A 26117-nucleotide genomic window follows, 5' to 3' on the forward strand; every position below is an offset into this window, starting at 1 on the left:
TCAAAGAGAGGAAGAGGGAGATAGAGGGAGAGCGGACAGGGGCAGATGGAATGTGTAACAGAGATAACAAGGTTTAGACTCCATCAGGCTACATGCTGATTCCACAGGCTGCAGTCTGGATGGCTCAGAGCCCGGTGAGGAAAAACATAACATCAGACGAGCAACAGGAAGACAACGACTCACTTATATGGCACACTGACACAGCTGAAAGAGCTACAGTATATACAGTAAATACACGCCGTAGACGGCAAGTTATGCATACTTGCTGATAAGTTTTCTTTAATCAAATCCTTGTTGGTTCTGGAACTTATTAACGATCAGATTTTAGAGTGAGGGTCAAGCATAGGGCTTAGATTTTTATCAGCCAGGTTGGGACAATGTTTAAGGTTAGCACATGAATAAAATAAAATAAAATAAAATAAAATAAAATAAAATAAAATAAAAAATATTGTTTGTTTATAAAAAGTGCAAAATTGTTTTGTTCAAGCATAGGGCTTAGATTTTTATCAACCAGGTTGGGATAATGTTTAAGGTTAGCACATGAATAAAATAAAATAAAATAAAATAAAATAAAATAAAATAAAATAAAATAAAATAAAATAAAATATTGTTTGTTTATAAAAAGTACAAAATTGTTTTACAAAACATTATTATTTGTATTATTAGTATTATAACACATTAGTATTTATTAATATTTTTGATTGCATTATCATGCATTTTTTTTAACTATTAATATAAAATTAAACTAATAATAATTTATTAAATTATTAAAATTACAAATTTATTTATTGCAAAATGTATTACAAAATTATTTATTACAAAGTATTATTACTTGTATTTAGTTAGTTAGTTAGTTCCAGAACCCACAGATTAGATTATATTGCTCTAGTAACATGTCCGCTTTTGAAAAATAGCATGCAGAGAGCTGCATGCTGCTAGATCACCGTGCATTTTCCGAGCGCATCAGTGTCCTTGAGCTGGGAAAGTTGTGCGTGGGTATGGAGATAGTGTGGGGTGCGCGTGAGTTCTGTGTCACCTCTGTGTTGTGGGGATACAGAGGCAGCTCATACATCAGTGGAGACAGGCCGTGTGGTGAGTGTCATGGAAGTAGACAGAAGACAAATTTGCTCTCTCTCTCTCTGCACCCCCTTCTCTCTGTATTTTTAGCAGCATCATCACTTCCCTTCATTGCCCACCAATGACTCAAATGCTCATCGCCACTCTGGGCCGTTGACCTTCACGCCAGCCGATGTGTGCACCTCCATCCATAACGCACCGCTGTCTGAAGCGCTATTGAGTAATCAGAGCCGCTTACTCTAACCGCATGCCGCAGTGTTGGGGCAGTCTGTGGAGTCAGGCAGAATCCATAAACATCACCGCACTTCCACCCAAAAGACATTGAATTCCTAAGACAGTTTTAACTTCATGCTTCCTGATGTAGCGTAGGGGACTTTGTTGTATCTGTCAGGATGTTTTATTGGATTGTGATTGTTTAGCTATTATATTATTGTTTTATTAATTTTATATGTTATATTATTGTTCATATTGTTTACCACAACCCACAAGTTTTTTTGTTTTGTTTTGTTTTGTTTGTTTTATCAGCAGAAAAGTAATTTCAAAGGCAAACTTATTACATTTTTATTGAAAAAAAAAAATTGTTTCATGAGTAATGTAAACTTGTGGATAATGCACAAGAACATCACGGACATTAAGTAAATACAATCACTTTTTTAAAGGGATAGTTCACTCAAAAATTCTGTCATCATTTACTAGGGGTGTAACAGACAGAAGTCATGGTTCAGTACGTACCTTGGTTTTGGGGTCACGGTTCGATGCAAGTTCAGTACAACAGGAAAAAAACAACAAATCCCCAATGCTATGTTTCTTTTCATTAATTTTGAACAGACAGTAGTGCAAATTAAAGTTTGTTCTACCTATCGTAATTCAGTCCCCCCTGAGGTAGATGGTACAGTACAGCCTCCTTTAGTGTGTTAAGCACTATGCAGTAAACAGAATTCACTCTTGCATAGGTCTTTTTTTGTAGGGATGATAAAAACAAAAGGTATTTGGTCACAATCAGCTACAAAACTGAAAAGCATTTCTTGTACTATAAAAGTACAAAATAAATCGAATAATGAAAAAAAAAAATTTGCGTGAGAGAGTTCTTTAATGTGCGGTGACAATGGCGGATGCACAAAGTTCAGGATTACGTTTTTTCAAGAAATCACAGAAAAATGAGGGAGAAAGCGAAAAAGAGCATACTTCACCTTTCCACGAGGAGACAGCAAGTAAAGTGCCACCTGAGGCTTCCCATTTCCAGAACACGCATATTTCATCACTGGACTATAGTAGTGAGGCTTCCATGACACAAATCGGCACAATGCCAAATGATTTTGTCTCATTATAACAGCGGAAACTACTTAAAATACATTTATGGTCATACAGAAGAGTAGGACATCATTTGAAACTGTAAAGTATTTTTAGTTGTATCCACTCACAATAATAAAAACACATTGTGTTTTAAAATAAAGAAAACAAACAGGATGCTGCTTTCCTCTGTCCTGGTTTCATTTCTGTGAAGTTAGTGAAGCGCATCACAAAAATTATTCAAAACGCAGCATATACAGTAAGCTCTCGCGTGCCATCTGAACTTCCCAATGGTGAGTCGCCATTCTTGTTTTGGGTTGGTGCATAGATTGTCTCTTCTTCTTCTGCTCTTTTTAAAATATAAATACCTCATTCATTTATTCATTCGGTTAGCAAACAGTGTTGCATTACCCCATGCACCCCCTTCTGGATTGGAGTGTGGATCGCCTGTGACTGACTGTATTCATTGTCTGACTATATGTACAGAACCGTGACGGTTCGGGATGAATACATGTAGAAAAAGTTGCACAAGTTTGAAGAACATAAATGATAGGGGTGTAACAACTTTTCTTCATAGATCACAAATGGAGACATTTTAAATGCTGTGCTGGTTGCTCTTTTTCATTCAGTGTCAATGATTCAAGCTTCAAAAAAAGATGTGAAAGCATCGTAAAGCTTTCATAAACGTATATCCCTACCATTCAAAAGGTTGGAGTCAGTAAGATTTTTTTTTAATGTTTTGAAAGAAGTCTCTTATGCTCAGAAGTACAGTAAACACTAACTGTCCCCTAACTTTTGAACAGTGACAGCTTTGCATGAGGAAAGTCACTATTCATGCACATACACATATTGTACATATGGAGCACTTTTATGATGATGGCGAGGAAAGAAGGTCATACAGGTTTGGAATGACATGAGGGTGAGTAAATGATGTCCAAAGTTGCAAACAAGATGAAGAGAGCTGCTGTTTAGTTATATGTGTGTGTGCTTGAGCAACAGCGTGTTAGACGAGCAGCTTTATTCCACATTGTCATTGTGGCTCCGAGGTGACCTCGGCATGTCATATCACGGCAGTCATGAGGGACGTAGAGACAGTGAGCGAAAGAGGAATCTGGACTTTGACACTGCACCAACATATGGTACATAGGGAACGGGAAGCATATGGCGTGTATGGTGTATTCCTGGTTCGGGAGCAGCAGGAAATGTAGTCTGGAATCTGGTGACTCTCAACAGACTGTTTTAGGTCAAGAGAAGTCACACCAAGGGCAAAGGGACACAAGTTCACTTCAGTACGGCCGGGCGGGAGGGGAGAGCGCTGAAGCTGGCACACATTAGAGCGCAAGATCTCTCTAAAGAGGAGAGAGTGCATGTGAAGGACGGCTTTCAACTCCTATCTTCTCCTCTGTTCATCTTCGTCCTTGTCGGTTTTGATTGATGTGTTTCATTTCTGGCACGGTGGTCAGCCGATCGCATGCACACGAACTCCCGCTCCAGTGCTAATGTTTGCAGCGGTCTCTGGTCGGTCAGCAGACATCCACCGCTGCTCTGGCTGACCCATACTGTCCATCTGCAACTGGACCACCCCTCTTTTCATGTCTGGCCCTGTCTAACAGAGGGCTTTCTCTGAAGTAAAACTTTCAGTTTGTTACCTCTATCATTGACTGATTGGTGACTTCCAGCACATCAAGGGCCGTCACTAAAAAGACAAACCGTACAGTCGTCAGCGATGACCCTTGACGACCCGCAATGAAAGAGGCTCTTGAAGGTATTAGATTGATTTCAGCTCACAAACTGTTTATGATCACCTGTGAGATTTGAAGCGGTTGCATTCGCTGATATCTGTAATCAATGATGCCACATGTGGTGAGTCTTTGAGCTGGATGTGAGGATGGACGTGTGCCACTTTAAACTGGAAAGAAAGAGGCAGACATGCATGCGTACAGAAAACAAAGCTGACTATTTCATAGCTGCAAAGACAATGATGCAGTACTAGCATACAAATAAACAATCTCAATCACAGACATCAAGGATTTGCTGATCTCAAAGGAATGAAAGGGGGATTTGAAAAAGTAGGAAATAAAATATAAACAGTATGAAAATACTTCAAGAAAAAGTGCTGATATGATCTCACCTGGGACGTGCGAGAGCGTTGGACCCATGAGTGCTGGAGACAGACCTGAAATACGTCAGAATGTCTCATAATGACACCAGAAGGAGAGACGGCCATAATGAAGACAGAGAGATAGGGTGAGTGTGTCTATCTCTGTGTGCCATTGATCTAGCTCGTGATTTCAGCTGCCTCTCATTTCCTGTCGCTAATGTGAATGGATGAGCCTCTAGGCACAACACACACATACACAGACTGCATACAAAAACTGCATACCACAAGCTCCTCTCTTTGTGTCTTGATAAGCAGGTTTGCAGAGCACCAGCCATTCCTCGTCCCATTCCTGCACTGTTTTGAGCTCTGGGCAGAAAAACTCTTTATCAGATGTGTGTGTGTGTATATATATATATATATATATATATATATATATATATATATATATATATATATATATATATATATATATATATATATATATATATATACTCTTTATTATTTACTCTCTATGAGAGTGTTGGTATCTAACTCATTTGACTAGCTTCATTAGCATATGACTATGTATATTGACATAGCACCATTCTTAAAGGTACAATAGCAAAACTAGTAGCAATAGTTTTATTCTTTAATTGTAAGTGTCACAGAGAATGCTAAGCTAATGTGTTACTGTTTTGGATGAGATGTAGGAAAAGGGTGAGAAGTTTATATATATGAATAGTGCTCAAAAAACGTCACCTCATCTTCTCTGACAGGCGCCCTGCACATACAGCTGACATAAACCACACTTTCAGTAAACAAAAAAGAAAATCCTATCCAGTGGTGAAGTGTTTTCTGTGTTGACAAATATTTTGCGATATCCTAATAACAGTCGCGATTCGCACGCAACGCGTCAACGTCCGCTAATGTCCAATTCGCGACCTAATGACTCATTTGAACAGATTCATTTGAATGAATCATGACAACAACTTATGATGTCTATGGATCTGTCCACATCTGTCTACAATGAATCATTTACTCGAACAACTCTGAAATGAGAACATAAGTGTACTTACCCCATTTAGCAAGAGTGGTTAGTAAAATTAGCCTTAATAATCCACAATATTTTCAGGTTATTTAAATGACAATGTGTAGTAAATTAGGCCTACCTATAAAATCAGTTAGCCTAGACTGGAGTGAGGTGAAACCAGAACAAAGCAAGTTGTTGTTAGCTAGGTGCATTCAATTTGTATATGGTAGAAAATTATATTATTAGTTAATATAACTTCTAAATGCTAATTTTTAATACTTTTCAGGTTTAGCAAAAAATCATCTTCTCTTACAAAGCTATAAAATCACTACTTTTTTTTTTTTTTGCAAAGAGGGCAAGAAAGAATTACAGTGAGAGTGACGGGTACTTTATTGTCAGTATCAGGCTTGCAAATCACGTGGGTAGGGCACTTTTTACTGTTTGTGTGGATGACCATGTCTATCACCACCGAAGACGAATTGAAATATTTAATACTTTCACAGCAAAAATTATGTATGCTATTAATTTAGATTAATTAATCACAGAGTATGTAATTATTTAGATTAAAATTTTTAATCGATTGACAGCATATATATATAATATAGTGGTGGGCATAGATTATTTTTTTTAATCTTGATTAATCTCACTGTAATCTTGGAATTAATCTATATTAATCTAGATTAAAATGGCTCATTTGAAGACATTCAGAATATGTGTGCTACCCAAATAATGACTAAAAGTAATCCGCCATTTTGTCCGACAAAGCAGTCAGGAGTTAGAAGATTAACCTTTGTGGAGTTAAACTTGAAAAACTGTGTATATTGACGTCTTTCCGCATTTGAAACAACATTCATTCTCATGTTTATTCATGTTTATTTGATGCTATAAATGGACTCGTAGGAAGAGATGATCGGTTTACGAGCCTCTTGAGCTGAGGCATTACAGCAATCTGTCACGACCATGGTCACGACACATTAAAAAGCCACAAAACGTTTTTTAATGTTTGAATTTCTTAAAAAACGACACAGTTTTAAAGCTGGGACTTTGTTTAATATCATAAGTAACCTGCTCTGTCTTTCTCTGTCGACGTGTTGTCAGTATCCTCTTTGCCGTGAATTTCCCTGCATGTGGCGTGACAGCACCAGGGCTTGTCGGACAAAGCAACAGTAACTAAGAGAGGCGCGTCTTTGCGAAGGGTCAATTCAGCTAGGTATACATCCACGCTAAAATATCAAGGTGAAAGTCATCATAGCTTGCGTAGTATAGACCCAGCTCCCAACCCAACTTTGAGAATAGATTAATGGCGATATTTTTTTATCGCCCGATAAGAGTCTCATGTTAACGCAGCACGTTAACGCCAATAACGGCCCACCACTAATATATATATATATATATATATATATATATATATATATATATATATATATATATATATATATTATACCTGTGTATATTTTGAACTGGGGTGAATCTCATGAAAACAGATTGTCCAGTTTACATTTGACCCCAAAATCAAAAGAAATAAATTAGTGTTTGTTTTTATTACTATTTGTATGGTACTCAGAGCCACAACGACAATGTGGAACGTTTTTTTTTTATAGAATTAGGCAAATTTTCCTTCCAGTTTTCAAATAATAATAATAATATAATGCAATATTTGTTTGAGGAGCACAACAGTATTTCACTCAATGCATTTTACTGTGCATATAGCCCAAATGATAGATTTAATGCATGCTTGTTTTCTGAACAAAGGGGGCGAGTGACGAACAACCTTAAGAGTGCAGGCAATGAACTTTCAGTTGCATCATTTAGTTGGGCTGGGCCCCTGGAGGAAGTGTGTGTGTATTTGTGTGTTTGTGTGAGGATAGTGCTTCTCTGATGGATTAGGATGCTATTGATGGCTGCTTCACTCATTAACTGTGTATTTGAACTTGCCCCTCTCCCAAGAGGCAGAGGCCAAGGCTCTAATGAAACACACACACATACATATATATGCAGAGCCTATGGGAATCACCGGGTACTTTGTAGTTCCATTTCAAAGCCCTTTGACGAGGCTTCTCGTTTGCTGTGGTTCTACCCTGTAGCCTTACCCTATTCCATGTCCCCCTCTATAAACACACATTAAACAGCTTTCTGATGTAGTCCAACTATTACTGACAAAGATGTATTGAGGTATGTCCATTTATGACTGATGTCAGTTGGCCAGGCAGTATCAGTGCTGGTTTATCAGTAATATGTTACTCTTTATAAAATTGCATTGCATTACTTTTTTACTTAATATGGAAATTATGTTAATTTACATTTGCATAGCTTTTTCTTTCCATCAGCTGACTGAGACTTGAAGAAATTAACAACCTTTGCTGTGTATTTATGTGCATAACTTATTTGAAAAATATGTTGGAATAATGTTACTTTGCTTGTTAATCTGATCTGAAGTAATCTGATTATGTAACATGCATTACTTATAACACATTTCTTCAAAAACTGATGATAATTGATCATAGTGCACTCATTTTTATTTTTGCTTAAAAGGGGCATTTCATGGAAAACACTGAAATGTTTTCTTGTAAAATAATTTGATTTACTATGTAGATTCATGATTCTCAATGATCAAGTCATCAAGTGGTGACCAGTCACATAACTCCTTTACCTAACCGTATTCAATGTAATCTGCCCCGTGTCCGAATATGCCTATTCGCCTTCTATTTAGTCGGCATGAACCAATATGAATTCGTAATATCCATAAAACATTAGGCCTACCGCCAAAGTCTTTAGATATATATGGAGGAATAAGTCTCACCTTCCAAATAAAAGAGCCAATCACCAATTGGTAAAGTTATGGTGTCATTGTAGCTGCTGTTAGAAGCTCCGGGTGTTATTCAAACAGTCTTTACCATCCCACTTTATTCTATTTTTTATTACTTTTTTTTTATACGTATTTTTCACTCCTGCAGAATGGGTTAGTACAGTTTACTACAGAACAATTCATTATGTCGGTGTGAAATAAACAGTTATGGAAATGTAGAAATTAAAGTTAATGCTCCAATCTCCTCCCAAAAGTCCATTGGTTCCTCAGTGACTACTACTTTGCTCAGAGAAGCTGTCAATCTCAGCTGTCAATAATGTTGTCGCCCCCCCCCCCCCCCTTTTATAGCATCAAATAACTAACTAGAACCAAACTTGTTTTAAAAAAAAAACGAACAATTGAACTCAGATCAGCGTGATAAAAAATACCTAAAATGACAGAAACCATCTTTGAAAAAAAAGTTTGTCTTGCGTCCCATTAGATAACATGGAGAGGGCAAGGTTTATGACCTATACTGCATCCAGCCACCTGGAGGCGATCGAAACGTTCTGGCTTCACTTTTCAGGACTTGTGCAGCACACTTGGTTCATATGTGTGAGTGTTTTTTTGGGGGGTTTTTTCCCCCATTTATTTTCCAATGGCATGAACAAAACAAGTGTGACTATTTTTATATCCATTTAGCCTTTCTCTATTTTTTTGTGTGTGCGTGTGTGTGTGTGTGTGGTCACATAGCAACTGGCATAAAAGCCATTGAGTTTTGTACCATTACGTTGAAGTAGCGATTTTAAAAATTTCAAAAAAAAATTTTTTTTTTTTTTCAGTCTAAAATGACTGAACACAAGAGAGTTAAAGGTATAATTCCTTATTCTTAAAGGTGCAATAGCAGTAACAGCCTGTTTGATCCGAATGCTAAGCTAATGTGTCACTGTTTTGGTTGACATGTTGGAAAAGGGTGAGAAGTTTTTTTTGTTTTTTTTTTCCTGTTCTTTTTCTTTTTTTAACAGCAGGATTCGTAAACCAATTACAAATGCCGTCCAGGATAGTCTCAGCTTACAATTAGTGTCCTAATTGAGGTCAGTCTTGTTAATTTAGTGGTAAATTAGAACAGTTAATACGCGTTTATTATGGAGGCCAAGGGAGACCGCAAAAATAAGGTAAGGGAAAATTACCTTTTAAGTAATATGAGGTCTCTTTCGCGCTCTAATTATGGCTGTGTAATTGTGTGATATGTTGAGTAGAGGTGTGTGTGGATCGAGGGATAGGATGTCCTGGTTTCTGCTGCGTGTTGTGGCATGTTAGAAAGGTGACCTGAGAGTATGTCCCTCAGCTCAGTGATACACACAATGCCTGGAGTGTTTTTGTGAGACTGCGAGATTCTCTGTCGAGAATTGCTAAGTGTGTCAAGAAGCATTTTCCCACATTCATTGTTTGCTGATCTGACAAATTTTAACACTAGAAGCTTCCACAAAACGCATAATTCTGAATTCTCAAGAAAGTGCCAGTCAGGGGAACTATGCGGATGAATTGCACATGGACACCCAAGGCATGAAAGGTAAATAAACGAATGTAACTGCATGCAACTCATAGTTGTGGATGCTAGAAGCTGTTAGAAAGAGAAGAAAGAACTAGTAAAAGGGAAAAAAAGACAAACATAAGAAGGTATGCAGACAGAGATGCTTCTTCTTTATGAAAGATGTATTTGCTTGCCTACAGAGAAATTCATGCAAGAGCCCAGCCTCATATATAACATCTGTAGGGAAATAAGCGCATGTATTCTTTATGATGAGCAGATATGAGGACATCTCTTTCCTCATGTTCACTTCATATTTAACATCTTAGGGAGCAATAGTGCTTAGAAAAATGTGGGGTCGTGTGAATTATTTTGGTTTCTAGCAGGCCCGCACAGACTCAGAACTCGGTGGAAACTTGCACAGATTTCCTTGTATGTTCAGTGTTTTAGCTAATTTTATTATACTTTCAGCCATCATAAGCTCCATTTAACACCGATTTCTCACAAAAATGGTTTCAGATTGTGTCTGGAAACTGTTCTTAAAAGGGTAGTTCATGCAAAAATGGCTCAAAAGCTGTTTTGGACCACCGTGATTTTTATGCGTGAGTGTGTGTGTGCGTGCATACGTGTTTGTGTGTGTGTGTCTGCTGTCCATTGTGTTATTTATAGCCATGTCTTGGGGTGAGGTTGGACCTGGCCATCCACTCGCATGTGACTTACTTTCCACTCGAGCCAGAAGCAGCTCAGCCAACACCAGCATAGTACACAGGCATATGGATCCGTTCTAGCAGAGAGAAACCTGCCACCTGCATATGTGTGTGTGTGGTCACAGAGGTCTAATCGGTGATGACAGGTGCGGCTGAATCATAGAGGGACGTCCTGCCAGCCCTACTTCGATATGCACATACGTCCGCTTTCTTTCCCTTTTTCTGCGTCTCCCGCTCATGCACACAAATAAACAGACAGGAAACTGCCAAGAGCTTCCTCCAGGTCTCTCTCACGTTACTGTACCTTAAGGACAACCTTAAACCCATTTCAGGGACCTGTCTCACATCTTATGCTTTACCTCTGCCATTTTTCCTTGCTCTGTCCATCCCTTCTTTCTCTCTGTGCAAGGTAACCTTGTATCAGGGATGTTGGCATGTCAGGCCAAATTTTGAATTCTGGAATATTCCAGCTGTGAAATCTGCCACTGTATAATTATGGTACAGACAAGACAGCACACATGCATATACATATACACACACACTCAAAACAGTTAATCTTAGAATATTTCAGCACAAAAACCGTCCGTCCGTCTGTCTACAGTATCTATTAATCTTTTGCTGAGCTGTTGCTCTGTGGTGGTAATGCTCAAACAACAGTGAAATATGTTGATACTCCCACAGTGTTTACACTTTTTCACATATGAATGACTTTATGATTGTCTCTACAGTACCTGTTAATCTGAGATAGGATTAAAATTCAGTGTATCAACTTTAAATGTATTCTCAAGAAAGTGACACCTTCCATTCGTTTGTGCAGGTGAATTATACATCAACACATCTATATTATGCATTGATTTATACATTTTTAATCATACACATTTCCTCACAAAGCTGAGCCCTTCAGTGAATATTCATCAGGAGCCTGAGAAAAAAGCTGTTATCTATAGCCTGATCTGCACACATGCGTAAAACAGCAGACAGCTTAATGTTGTGCACAGAAAGAGATCACGTCCTGCGCTAAAACAACCGTTCGTTTTAACGTCGGTGACTATCGCACAAGCCATCAGCTTTGGTTCTCTTTTCCTCTCACCCTCCTTAGATTGGTCTCATTCCCTCGCTGTTGTATTAAAAACCCATCACTTCATGCAGTCAAAATGTAACTCAATATTGCCACCTACTGGTCTACAATACATTAGGCTTACGCTTCACGCACATACACACAGAATGGATTGCAGATATACAGAGTGTCTGAGCTGCAGTTAATCTGTCTGAGTCCTGTCTCTCGATGCTTTCAGTTATTGTAGTTCACTGATTCATTTGTTAATTATTTAAAAGATTGCAAAATTAGCATTTAGTCGCCATCGATATGCACCAACAGAACAGAGAGAGAGATGATAAGATAATGAAGGACTAGAGGTTGAGGAAGATCAATGGAGCGGAGACACGGTAGAGGTGAAGGAGTAGATTGAAAGGCATGGGGAGAAGACTGGAAGGAGAGGAGGAGAGAAAAGTTATCTCATTGTTTGCTCCAGACCATCTGAAACAAATAAAAGAGCTGACAGAGACACACTTAGAGTGTCAGCGCTTTCCTTTAACTGAAAAAGAGACCAAGAGAGAAAGGGAGCGGTATAGAGAGAGAAAAGGAGAGGGGGACAATGTCTGAGCGCAGGCGGAGGGGGAGATGGAATTTGACAAGAGAAAATTGATTTTCTGGGATGAGATTTAGGTGTGATAGGCAAGCAGAGGGAATGTGAGAAGAGGGGTGGAGTCACTAACGTACACAGACGGTATACCTGTAAATCTCCACCTGCTGGATCAAAACCACAAGATGCAAAGAGAGAGTGAGACGGGCAGAGAGAATGTTTACAATAACGGCAATTTGCAGCAACCAGATATTCCAGTGATTCCAGTGATTTCCTTTAGAGAGCGAGATATGCATGGAGATAGAGAGTGAGACTGGAAGATTGAGAGTTTTGTGAAGTCTTGCCATGAAAGGATGAATGTGAGAGATGGAGATAGTTAAAGTCCCTGTAAAGTCATTTTAAAGTATGTGTTCTGAGTTTGTCACACTGAAAAAAAATCTGTTATTAACCACTCAGCCAAATTTGAATGATTAAAAAAATCTGCAAGTAAATGAAATAAGTTATCAAAATCTCGAAAAAATAGGCAGCGCTCTCTGCTCTCAAACGCTGGGGGCGTGTCCGCTGTCTGCGCTGAAACCACGCCCACTCGCGAGAGCTGCCGTCTCAACTGACTTGAGTCTAATGAGTCAAATACTGATGCATATAAAAAGAACCATTTAGAGGGTTGCAAATTTTAGTAGAGTTACGGTGGACTACCTACTAATTATAACATAAGCAAACTCGGCAACTTACACTCATTGGTGGGCACGTACTGCTGACTGTCGACAAATGACGGTGACGCGAGATGAAGGCCGGGATAAGACTCCGTCCGTGAATACCAGCTGTCTGATGAAAGTTTGTAAAATTATCCAGTGTAGAACAATCACCTTCATATCATGATTTTAGGAAATTTATATAAGGAGACCGAGCATATTGTATATTATAACAGGCATGTAATATGCATTTGCGTGATGAAGGCATTACTAGCTAAATGTGCAAAGGGCTGTATAACTGTAATGACACTCGAGATTGAGCGAGTGAACCGCTGTAAGGGCGACGCCACGCTCGGTGCGTCATCGACAGTTATATGGTGTTAGGGGAGGGGCTATGCTCGAGGGTCCAAGTGCGTCATCAGACCCCTGTTTAGAGAGTTAGACAGGCAGGGAGATAGTGAGGTAGTGTTTTCAAAAGTACCGACCGTGATACTAAGAAATGAAAAGTGAAATTTTAAAAATGTGCATGTAGTGCCATCTGCTGTTAAAAACTAAGCTCAGAGTCAATTCGAGAGAGAATCGCGATACATCAGAAAGTATCAGAATCGCTCCAGATTCTTTGTATCATGAACGGAGAGTCAATGTATTCACATTTTTAAAATTTCTGTACCGACTTAGTATCGCGGTCAGTACTTTTGACAACGCTATAGTGAAGTAGAGAGTGAGACAGGTAGAGACAGGTTTGTGAGAAAGGGAGAGTTAAACTGAGATTGAGAGTTGAGAGTCCGACAGACAGAGATGAAATTGAATTTAACTGAATTGAATTGAGATACCAAGGTAGAGAGTAAGACAGGCAGAGAACACGTTATCCAGACAGATAGAGACTGAGACGGAGAGATAATTTGAAAGGCAGTGCAAATAAGACAGAAAAAGAAACGGGCAGAAAGATTGAGGCAGAGACAATGAAACAGACAGAAAGAGTGTGAGACAGAAAAGGAGTGAAAGTCAGCGAGAGAGAGTTTTGTGAAGTCTTGCCATGATAGGATGAGGGTGAGAGATGGAGATAGTCTGGGAGAGAGTGAGACATGGAGAGATAGTTTGAGATAACAAGGGAGCGAGTCAGACAGGAAGAGAGAGGATGAAATACTGAGGTAGAGAGTGAGACAGACTAAAAAAGGCAAAGCAAAGAGAGAATGAGACAGACAAAGTGTGAGACGGGGAGAGAGTTAGACAGGCAGACGAAGTGAGAGACAGCACAGGCAGCGACAGCACCAGACGGACAGAGAGAAATCATATCCACTTCTAATAGTCTAATAGTGTGTGCACATTGGCACAATGGATTAGCAAGTTAGTAAAAAGAATGAATCAGTAAAGGAATTTACAAAGGAGGTCATACATGAGAGTAACACAGCAGCTTCACATGAACCTCCTCCTGTGACTCTGACTACTGAGGCAGTGATGGCTGCTGTCTCTGATGACTCACAATCTCAGCCCATCTTTACCGCCACTGTGAAGAACAGACGACGCAGACTCACAGGGACGAGAGATAAAGCATAAGATCCCGCAATCAGCCCGAGATTGCGTGTTACAAAGAGCTTCCTCTCTCCCGCGTTTCCTGCGGCACCTCTAGAGTTCAGCAGACTAAGCGCTCCTCTCTCTTCAGCTTGTGATAAAAGTTTCTTGGCAGAACTAGAAAGGACACGGGTCGGGGAAAGATTCATCTGACAAACTGCACGCAGGCCTCGGAGCGAACAGACCAAAATAAGCTCCACAGGCAGGAAAAAGAAACAACAGCCCCGCAATACAAAGAGAAAAGACAGAGAGATCTGCTTGCTTTCAGCTGTCACTCGGATTGTCGCTGATTCATGCCAGCTCGACATGAAAGCTCTGAATGCTGTCAGGATTCTGCTGGTTTTCTGTCTGCGCATTTGTTAACTTTTTTAACCTGTTGAGGTGCGAGTAATTCCTACAGACGTGGGTCTCGCCTCCTGCTTCTCTTTCTGTCTGTGTCTTTAGAAGCGTGTCTACATCATTTCCTCAGGGCTTCATTGACTGAATGACTGAAAAGACGCTCACACTCACACACACACACACACACACAGTTAAATTGATTTTGCTAATGAACCAGTTAGATCTGTCACCCAATTCCTATAATCTGCTAGCAGAAAATCATTTTGTGGCACTTTCTGTGATGGCTGTATGTTACACTACAAATTTTTTATTGTATTTTTCATAAATAGTAATTATTTATAAATGGTTATAATGCCGATTTATGGCTATGTCTTTAAAAACTACATTTCATTAGTACCAAAAACACTTCAGTACAGCAGATGACAGATGTTGATCTTGTGCTGTTATACATTATACTCTTTATAAATATTAAATTCATTATAACTTGACAATTATTACAGTCGTTTACAACAACATGCAATGGATTTTGAAGTGTATTATAATTTATTATAATGCCTTATATTGCATTGAAAATACTTATAATGACAATCTTATCATTGATAATACTTATAATGCATTATCTTATAATGTATATACTGTACATGCTTTACAGATGGCACAAGTAATGGAATCGTTTTTGCACTTATTTTGAGGGAAAATGTGTAGAGTTCTGTTGAACATGGTAATCTGGTAATATTGCACTCTTATAAGTAGCATGTCATTATTTAATATTATTATAATATAAATATATTCAATAAATAAATGTGCAAGGTGCGGGGCATATGCAACATTTTGTGAACGATGGCTTTTCAAATTTGGTGTAAAAGGAGTTTGAATATATTGAGTTATTGCTATAGTCAGAGAACATTTTCAAATTTTTTCCAATATATGAAAGAGCCCCAGACTAGTTTTATACAAACACACATCACTGTGACATATATCAGACTGGGGATCAAATGCAAGTGTCCTGTGAGCGACAGATGGCTCTTCAGTCAGTCAACATCAATCAGGCAGGCAATCAATAAAAATGACTGGGCTGTCTGTCTTTTTTATTTTCTTTTTTTTTTTTCAGGGAAAAAATAAACCACTTCATTTTACGGCCTCTCTCTGTCTGTACAAGGTTTAACAGATCAATATTATACATTTTAGATTTAGTATTTTGTTTCATTTTGAATCATTTGTGCTCTCCTCGTGAAGCAGCAGTACAAAGTAGCTTTTGCAAAGTCCTCAAGCTTTTCTTTTTCTGGCTACCTTTCTCTTCCCATTTACCTGCACTGTTTACACTCTTTCTTTCTCTGTTTCTCTCTCTATTGCTCTCTTTCTCTCTCAGCCATGAATCTGTTGGGGCTGAACTGGCAGCTGAAACCTGTGGTTGGTCCCATGCTGAACAACGGCTTGGGAGCCGGGCTGCCCAGCAACAGTGACGTAGCAACAGCGCCCTCTGGAGGCAGAGGTGAGCAAGCACAGCCTCACAGCACGCTGCAGTTCTGCACGATCTTTTCAATGAGGAGGACGTTGAGATTGACAGAAAATCTCTAAGGGAAAAAAGCCTATAAAGTAGATTCAGGAAAAAAAAAAAAAAAAATCAGTTGTGTTGAAACCTCCATGCCCTGTATATCAATTTGTTTCCAGCTTGTACCCATTTTGATTTGTGTTTAGTAATTTGCTTCTCTGTCGCACACTGAGGTCCTATCATGACAGCACATTTATGCCCACACACACGTCTCTGCCTGCTTCCACGATCGACAAGGGACATTATTCTCTGGGCTTCATTTCTGTAGCCCTGTGACAAGAAGCCAAGTAACCATGTGATTAGGTAGAGCAGCAAGGCATTGTGGGCCAGTGGTGCTGAGAAAGTCATTATTTTTCAAAAAAATAATAACACCTAAAATAACTTTCTCAGTGATTATTCACTGTTTTTTTGAGTGAAACAGTATGTTACGCAACGATAAATATGACAAAGGGGCTTTCTCACTATGCTTAACCCTGTGTTATTGTCATTCTGAACCCTGCTTTTAACCCTGGGTAAAGGAACGTTTTACACTTGTAATTTAAAAGCGAGGTTAGCACCATTTTTATATCCTGGGTTATGAAACCCTGCTTTTCCTGTGTTAATTCCACCAAACTTGGACCGTGTGAAACAATGCTGTGTTAGAATGTTACGCTAGATGCTTGGCAACAGACACCAAATCGCATTTTTTGTGTTTGCATGCTTTGGATAGTCATGTTGTGACTGCTGTCAAATGGTGACTGAAAACCCATCAACTGGAGTAAAGTTGTTATTCTTACCTTTTATAGTGTGAAAAGTCCATTCAGGAAAAACTTGATATGCAATATATGAGAGTGCGCAATTCTAGAGCCTTTATGTAAAGAGTTTGTGTGCTTTCGTCCAATCAATGACACTGACACAGCAAATATGCAAATAAGAACGTTAACGCAGCCTTAAGGAAAGTACAGTGTAAAATTAAATGTTAACTCTGGGTGAAATATGAGCAATATGAAACGGAACACAAGATAACCCAGGATTCCGTTTACCCAGGGTTTAGAGTGACCCAAGGTTATCTATTTAAAGCCCTAAATAGTAGTATGCCTTTTGTCACATGACCTCATCATGTACATATCATTTTTTGGATGGTGTTCAGTTATCATCTTAGACGAAAAAAAAAAAAAAGTATCATTTTTAATTTAATTTTGTCTAAAAACAATATTCTGTGGCAGTCGATCAAATAATTACTCCAGAAAAAGATGTTAAAGGGGTCATATGATTCTTTTTAATGTATTTCTTTTCATTTAGTGTGTAATGTATCTGTTTTTAAGATCTGCAAAGTTACAAAACTCGTAGTCTCCCACAAAGGGGTTTATTCTAACAGAAAACGCTGCTCCAGCCCTGCCTATAACGTCTTGATTGAAGTCCAGATATTACTTACATCTACAGTGTGTCACCATGTCGTGGAGACGCTGTGTGTTTGGATACGAAAAGAAAACTGCTTTGTTTGGCCTTCCGAAAACAGATGTTGGTTCCAATCGATTGGCTTGATCATCTGCATTTTCAAAATCTGTTGTGTTTACAATTGCTTAAAGCCTTGGAAGCTGAAGCTCGCAATTTTGTCAAGGGGCTTTACATTTTTGACACGCGCTTGAGGGTCTGCAACGCACTGGGTCAGCTGGCCAATCATAGCACTCTGGGCTTTTTGGAAGGAGGGGCTTTGGAGAAATCGATGCATTTCAAACAGACAGAGTAAAGGAGCTGCAATAATGTACAGTATGTGAAAAATAATGTGTTTTTGAACATTAAAGCATATTAACCTATTCTAACCCAATAAACAAAATAATGAACTTTCAGAATTGCATGATATGACCTCTTTAAAATCATTTCCAACACATTTTGGAAACATAAGCTCATTGATTATTGTATTCTTTTTTTTTTTCTGCAAACTTTTTGCCAGATGTAGTAGATCATACAGGTTGTACATGCATAACACATTATACATTCAGTAAACTGCAGAATTTGTATTATGTTAGAGTAGTATGGTAGGATATTATGCATCGCAGTCAGCATAATCCCACATAATTAGCACCTCCTCATGACCTACTGATAACTCTGATTTTACCAGCAATCAAACTTTCAATTAAAGTTGATTAACGTTGCAAGCAGACACTCTTATGCACTCACATACTTACACAACAACCCATTGGTGTTCACCCATCTCTTTTCCCCAGCTCTCTCTGGCTGTCTCTGTCTTGATCTCACACGCTCACAGATTCACAGGAAGTGTCCTAGAAAACAGCACATCACCTCTGTATGAAGGACAACACAGCCTTTTTTTTTTCTTCTATCTTTACAACAGGCAGTGACTAGTCATCTTTGAGCACACAAACACACACACACATGTGTTCTGTTAAAAAAATGTATATAAACATATTTCATTCAATACTGAAATGTACTCTATCACTAAAAAAACTGTAATGTGTAATTAGAAAACACTTTGGTATGGGGAACACATATTCACTATTAACTATGCCTTTTGCCTCAATAAACTCTTAATTTACTGTTTATTAATAGTTAGTAAGGTAGTTGTAATGTTTAAGTTTAGGTATGGAGTAGGAATTAGGGATGTAGAATATGTTCATGCAGAATAACGCATTAATATGTGCTTAATATGTACTAATAAACAACCAATAAGCAAGCTAATAAGCAACTAGTTAAAAGGGAGAATTGTTCCCCATACTAAAGTGTTACCGAAACTGACTATTTTACCTAATAAAATCGGTGTAGTTTGTTCATGATAATGCAGCTGCATTTGCTTTGTAACTATGTAGTGTGCTCCAGATTGTAGATGCAGTCTTAGAAGGCAGCTGCCTATCTAAGTAGATTACTGGCATTTGAAACAGTCATTACATATTTACACGGTCTAATTTTTCTCAGTGCTATGTAAACACACCTCTCTCCATGATTACATTTAGATTACGTGGTGTGATAGTTTGCTGTGTTTTTGTTTGAATGTGTGGGTAACAGAGTGAGTTTGTGAGCTTTGAAACATCTCTTCACCTCAAGTGCTTCAATCTCACCTCCTCAGCATGTTGTGTCAATTCCATCCGTACAGATATGACTTCTCTCTCGCTCTCTCACTGTCGCCGTTTCTTTTTCTCACATGCAAACACGTATTCCACATAACAGTGAGATTTCATTACTCATACTTACACAGACAATGCTACAATGAGGCTATCAGGAAGATGTTGCTGGTTGCTCTGTTTAACATATAATAAGTTTTGTGTTTTGCCATGTCTGGTGGTTTTTGTTGTTGCTTTTTTTTTTTTCTTTTATCCTCTAGTCTACTGCATCTTTGTTTATAGCTGTTATCCTACCTTATTGTTTGGCATATTGTGTTGAGATGCACGTATCTGGGCTTCTGCAGGATGATTTGATGCTCTGTTCTGATCTGTGAAATGATTTGTGTGTGCTCCTGCCTGCTGGCTACATTAGCTTATGATTGGCCTCTCTGCACTTGGCTGGATTCTGTTATGGCACTATATGCTGTGGTTAGACGTTCAGATTCAGATGCCCTCCATCTCTACATTAGCTCTGATTCAAAACCTACTAGGCTGTCTTCCATTGGGAACTTTTTTTTTTTTTTTTACGCTTTTGTGTCTTCCAATTCATTACAATTTCCATTACATTCTGTTAACATTTCATTCCATAAACACAGTAATTATGGAATTTTCATCTTTATTTTTTTTTCATTTCTAAAAATAAAAAAAGATTATATATATATATATATATATATATATATATATATATATATATATATATATATAATATGCTACATTTATATATATGTTACTGTACCATTTGTACCATTTTGGTACACTAATATTTTTAATGGTTAAGTCTCTTAATCTGAAATAATCTTAATCTCAAAAACACAGTAACATTGTGAAACAGTATTACAGTGTAAAATAACTGTTTTGTATTTTAATATATTTTACAATGTACAGTAATTTATTCCTGTGATGGCTTCTTTGAATTCTTTAAAGAATTAGAAGATCAAAAGAATATTTTGAACAGCATTTATTTGAAATACTTAATCTTTTGTAACGTTATAAATGTCTTAACCACTTTTAATCGATGCAATGTGTCCTTGCTGACTAAAAGCATTGTTGTCATTCCAAAATAATAAAAAAAAGTCTTATTCACCCCACCTTTTGAACACTAAATTATTATCATGTTGTTTAATGCAATTCCAAGTAAACTTAATTGTACTGCCTACAATTATTATTATTATTTATTTATTTATTTATTTTTTATTTTTTGCAAATTCTGAGGAATCAATCCAGAATGAACTGTAAAATAAATCCAAAATGGCAGATTTTTTTTTACAAATAAATATTTCATGAAATACTGGAAAATATAGCTAAGTAAATAAATAAATATATAATTATATTTATAATTAGAGATGTGCATAACCCTGTCTATGTACAGTGTTCCAAATGAGTCACCTATGCCGTTCTATTCCAGTGAGGGTGTTATCTTAGAAGGTAGCTTCCCGTAGTCAGTGAGGTGACTCACTATGTTTTGGAACAGATGTATTGTGTTTTGTTGTGAAATAAAGCTGGACTATTGCTTCAGCCACAGTTTCAGACTGATCGCTCCTTCCCCAAGGAAATTCTCGTCCGGCCTCTCTCGCTCTCTATTTTTCTTTCTTTAGTTCCATTTCTCCTCTGTCCATGCTGTTCTGTATTAATGAGGGGGGCTATTTCATCTCCTGTTGCGGCTGCTCCGTCCTGATTGTGTTTTCATTGTTCTTTATTTCCTCACCATTTTTCACAGGTTTTCTCTGTCAGGGCTGCGGTCTCCAGTGTAGATTTGACCTGATTACAGGGAAGCTGTTTTTCGTGTGTGTGTGTGTGTGTGTGTGTGTGTGTGTGTGTGTGTGTGTGAACATCACAACCATAGGGAAAGAGGGAATCTGTTGCATGCAACCTCCATTTACACTCGGCCATTGCCGCTAGCTACGAGCAAGAGATAGAGAGAATAAAAGATGGAAAGAGAGACAGAGAGTGAGAGAGCAACCATGGATTTTCCATTAAATGAAAAGTGGATAACAGCTTGTGTGATTATGTTGGTAAACAGGATGGTGGTGTTGACATGTGGTATGAGCCAAAGCCTGAGGGTGGAGAATACGCGAACTCTCTCTATATAAGAGATCTCTCCGTCAGCCTGAAAGTCCACAAACACCAGAGACAGAAAGAGAGGAGGAGAGAAAGTGTTGGGGATAAGTGAAAAATCAACTGGTTCCAATTTCACTTTTAGAAAAAAAGGTTTCTCGCAGCACCCTAAAACAAAAATAGGCAATTTCTGTAGGATCATGTGACACTGAAGACTAGAATAATGGCTGCTGAAAATGTAATTAAATTAAATTAAATTAATATAGATATTTATTAAGAGACTAAATTTTAATAATATCTCCTAGTATTACTGTTTCACTATATTTTTGATCAAATAAATGCAGTCATACGAGACTTATTTTACAAAACATTAAAAAAAATTACACAGATCACAAAATGTTGATATTTGGTAGTGTACCATAATCCAGTAAATTACAAATATATATATGTATGTATGTATGTATATATATGTATGTCAATCAATTCAATTCTGATCATTTCTTTCATTGAACATACTATTTCACTCTGAAATACACACTTGAATATGAACACTGTTTTATGTCGACATTAAGATTGTAGGTCTTTCTGAAAACCAAAAGTCAGACGGAATCCCTGAGCCCTCACACACTTTAATTTCGTGACAATTTCAGTAAAGCTCAGCTTCTTACAAGGGACCATTAACTTTTCATCTTTATAAGTTATTCCTCTGTTTTTCTGTGAGCTGCATTTGAAATTGATATGTTCAACAAAGAAGCTCCTATTCCCTCTCTCTCTCTGGCTCTCTGCTGTTTACCGTGATACACTCTCGGCTTTATTTGTGCTGGGTGAATATAGTAATGTTATGGCCAAAAAGACTTGAGGAAACAGCATTTGTGTTTTTCAGCTTCCATCAGATAAGTGTCTCCCAGAGAGAAATCACATTTGTGCAGTTTCTCTTTGTTTTCTGTTTTCAAAGCAACTGCTTCTGAGTCCATAAACAAGGAGCATTTGCAACACAGCCGGGTTGAGAAATTGATTTTTGTTTTATTCCTTTCTTTCTGTCTCAGGGCCCTGGGCCGCACGTAACAGCAGCATAGATACGGGCAGCCTGGAGGTGGGCAGGCGTGTGACCCAGGAGGTGCCGCCCGGGGTGTTCTGGAGATCTCTGATGCACCTCAGCCAGCCTCAGTTCCTCAAGTTCAACATCTCTTTGGGCAAGGATGCACTGTTTGGGGTTTACATTCGCAAAGGGCTGCCGCCGTCCCATGCACAGGTGTTTATGCCCTTTCTATTTACAGAGAGACCACTCTGTGAAGTCCTTTTAGAAAAAAAAAAACCCTTTCATCACAACAGCGGATCAATCAGTCATTGCAAATACATTTTAGAAGTCAGCAGGTGTTAGATAAAATCTTTCCTCTAGCTCAACTTCAAAGTATCTCACTGTTTGATATGTATGAATGCTGTCAAACCACTTGAGATCACGAAAAATAAAAACGTCCCCTCTTGTTGTGCACTTCCCTCTCTGCAGTACGATTATATGGAACGTTTGGATGGAAAGGAGAAATGGAGCGTTGTGGAGTCGCCCCGCGAGAGACGCAGTATTCAGACGGTGGTTCTGAACGAGGCCGTGTTTGTGCAGTATCTGGACCCCGGCACATGGCATCTGGCTTTCTACAATGACGGCAAGGAGAAGGAATCTGTCTCCTTTAGCACAGCTGTTCTGGGTCAGTTACTCACACATTGGTTAAACTCTCCATTATACATTTGTTTCCTCAAACACCCACTATATCACTCAATAAAGTTCAGTTAGGGCATTTAAGTAGCTTTTATAAACATGCCTTAGGAAAAAAAAACTGGTGTGCATCTTGAGACAAAACAATGTTGCTTTCAGTCAAAATAGCTCAAATTTGCATTTTAGTCTGAGATTAGGCGTAAGCCTCGTCTGTAAAACTGGGAGAAAGTGTTTTATAACAGACATATATGTTCATAAAGATATTATCATAAATTGTGTGTACTATACAAAAAGATCATATTTTTTAAAGAAATTAATACATTTATTCAGCAAGGATACATTAAATTGATCCAAAGTAATAGAAAAGACATTCATAATCTTATAAATGAATTTTCTATTAATATCTATTATATATTTCTATTATATATCTACAAAAATATTAGGCAGCACAACTGTTTTCTACATTGTCTCTCAACACAGTTATTTTAAATTGTAATAATATTTCCCTATATTTCTGTTTTACTGTAGTTTTCAAATAAAGGCAGTCTTAGTGAGCATAAGAGACTATTAAAAGTAAAATAAATAAAATAAAAGTACTTATAAATAAAAGAGTGAGAAAATGAAATGTGAAAATAAAATGCAAAAAAGAGAAAAAAATGCAAAACTAATTAATTAATGAGAAAACTCTTTTGCCTGAAGATAGATATTCAGAGATATGCGTTACACCGAAATTTGTTCAACGTCTGCTTCATAAATGAGGTCTAATAACAGACCAGTTAATTTTAAAATATCTGTTTTATTCTGTATAGATGAATGTGTCCTTGCCATCCAGCAAAATAAATAATGTTAATCTATTAATGTTATACAATTTAATATATATCATCATTCACTTGAAATGAGATAAGCACCTTGTGGCTCTGTTCTATGAATATTCACATGCATGAATTCTGTGAATAAGTGGTGTCTCACCAATTAACCTTGCAATAATCTACTGTGATATGGCCTACTTTCATTGCCGTGATATTACTCATGGCTAATGAAATGGCGTGTGACGCTGTTTGAATGCGTTGTATCAATAATGACCAGAGACCGCCACTCAGAACTGGAGCGAAAGAGGGACAGAAAACGTGTGTGTGAGAGAGAGAGGAACGATGCAGTGGAGGAAAAGACAAGATGAGAGTTGGAAGTGGTGGTTACAGCTGTCATTACCATCAAAGTGGCCTTTTTTAGAAAGGTTTCATTCTTTTTACAGACTCTGTGCAAGAGTGTCCCCGCAACTGTCATGGTAACGGAGAGTGTGTGTCAGGAGTATGTCACTGTTTCCCAGGGTTCCATGGCATGGACTGCTCGAAAGGTAAGAAATACTCCAATTACACCCCAAACTCTGTCGTACAGCAAGGAAAAGAGAGCATGAGAAAAAAAAAAAAAAAATGAAAACAGTGACAGAGAGAGAAAAGTGAACTTTTTCTTTTTCCCTGTCACTCATAGCAAAATGGAGAGTGATCCATTAATTTCATGTTTAATTGGATAGTTCACCCAGAAAGATCATTTTGTCATCTTTTACTAACCCTCATGTACTGTAGTTCCAAACCCATATGACTTTCTTCTTTGGAAAACAGTTGTGTTGAATCACATGGACTATTTTTATAGTCCCGCCCTAATTTCTTGTCATCTCTGTACTTTGTCTGTCAATAAGATATTAAAAGCTGTAAATAAAAATAATAAAAAAACATGCATATTAAGGTCCAGACAGACATAAAGAAAAGGAACGGCACTAAGTTGTTGCCAGTATTGCAGAAGCAGTGGGATTTAAAGAGTAAAGAGCTGAACACATCAAAGATGAGTGTTAATGTCAGTGGTCTGAATGGCTCTAGATACTCAACAGCTTGGGGTACTGTATAGCCCAAGAGTCCAGATACCTTCTAGATGAGCATTTATATGTGTGTGTTTCTGACCTAGCTATACATTTTGGAACCAATTTGATGAAATAATTCCCAACTTAATATATGGATCATCTTCAGAAGTTCAGGAAAAGACTAAATACTATCTTTCTTTAATTCTAATACTGCCAAAAGTTAAGAGTTAGTCTGTAGTATCTATAATTTACTAAAACTGCATTTCCACCAAAATTACCCGGAACAATTTGTCCCAGGAACTTTTTTTCCCCCCCAGACCAGTTGCTGTCTGCATTTCCATCAGTCTAAAGTACCATGAAGATTAGGCAAATTAGTCCAGTGACGTAGGACTGCGCACAACTTTCCAGTTCCCGCTGGATTTCATCCTCTGTATATAAGCTTAATAAAGCCTGAACCTCGTCATCAGTCCATCTGTCATATTTTTTAAACTCCATTGTTGATTTGAATAGCAAACAACTCTTACTGCACACACCGCAACAGACTTTTCAAATGGTGGTTGAAATAAAATGCAGCGTGGATTTGTATACTTTCCTGTTAAGAACATACTTTATTTGTAGGACTCATAGAGAAACTGAGATCTATGTGTTAGTGGAGGTCTCTCTCTCTCTCTCTCTCTCTCTCCTAGGCATAAGGATGATGAATGGCAGTTCATACAGTCCAATATCTTCCATTGTTCACCTGGGAAGCTCATGATTAATAGTTTTGTTACCGCAATGTTAAATTACATTTTCTTTCATTACAGTTTTCTCCAACCTATCAAAGCTGTCCACTCCCAGCTCCAGTGCTGACCCTCTATGTGTGTGTGTGTGTGTGCACCTGAATATCTTTACAATACACAGAGCCTCGAGACTCTCTCATTACAGAAATCACCTTAGGAAGTCTTTTTAGACTGCTGGCTGCTTACTGGACATCTTTCATCTGGGCTTAGAGAGGGTTCTAGTGGGTAATTTAGTCTGAAAATCAAGAATATTCAGGTCCAGATTCAGTCACATTCTATTCTTATCAGGTATGAACATAGAACCTGTTGAAGTACCATGGT

At 38.0% G+C, this 26117-nt stretch overlaps 1 protein-coding gene across 4 annotated transcripts in view; it reads left to right on the forward strand.

Moving 5' to 3' along the window:
• The window catches only part of tenm2a (teneurin transmembrane protein 2a), a 383777-nt gene that overhangs the window by 325049 nt on the left and 32611 nt on the right, over window positions 1-26117 (forward strand). For all 4 annotated transcript variants that reach the window (XM_067385867.1, XM_067385884.1, XM_067385894.1 and 1 more), the window contains 4 exons: window positions 16116-16238; window positions 22498-22703; window positions 22959-23154; window positions 24415-24516. In XM_067385867.1, the coding sequence (XP_067241968.1) occupies window positions 16116-16238; window positions 22498-22703; window positions 22959-23154; window positions 24415-24516 (627 nt within the window). The remainder of the gene's footprint in view (window positions 1-16115; window positions 16239-22497; window positions 22704-22958; window positions 23155-24414; window positions 24517-26117) is intronic.

Source organism: Chanodichthys erythropterus, chromosome 1 (genome assembly GCF_024489055.1).
Source record: "Chanodichthys erythropterus isolate Z2021 chromosome 1, ASM2448905v1, whole genome shotgun sequence".
Taxonomy (NCBI): domain Eukaryota; kingdom Metazoa; phylum Chordata; class Actinopteri; order Cypriniformes; family Xenocyprididae; genus Chanodichthys; species Chanodichthys erythropterus.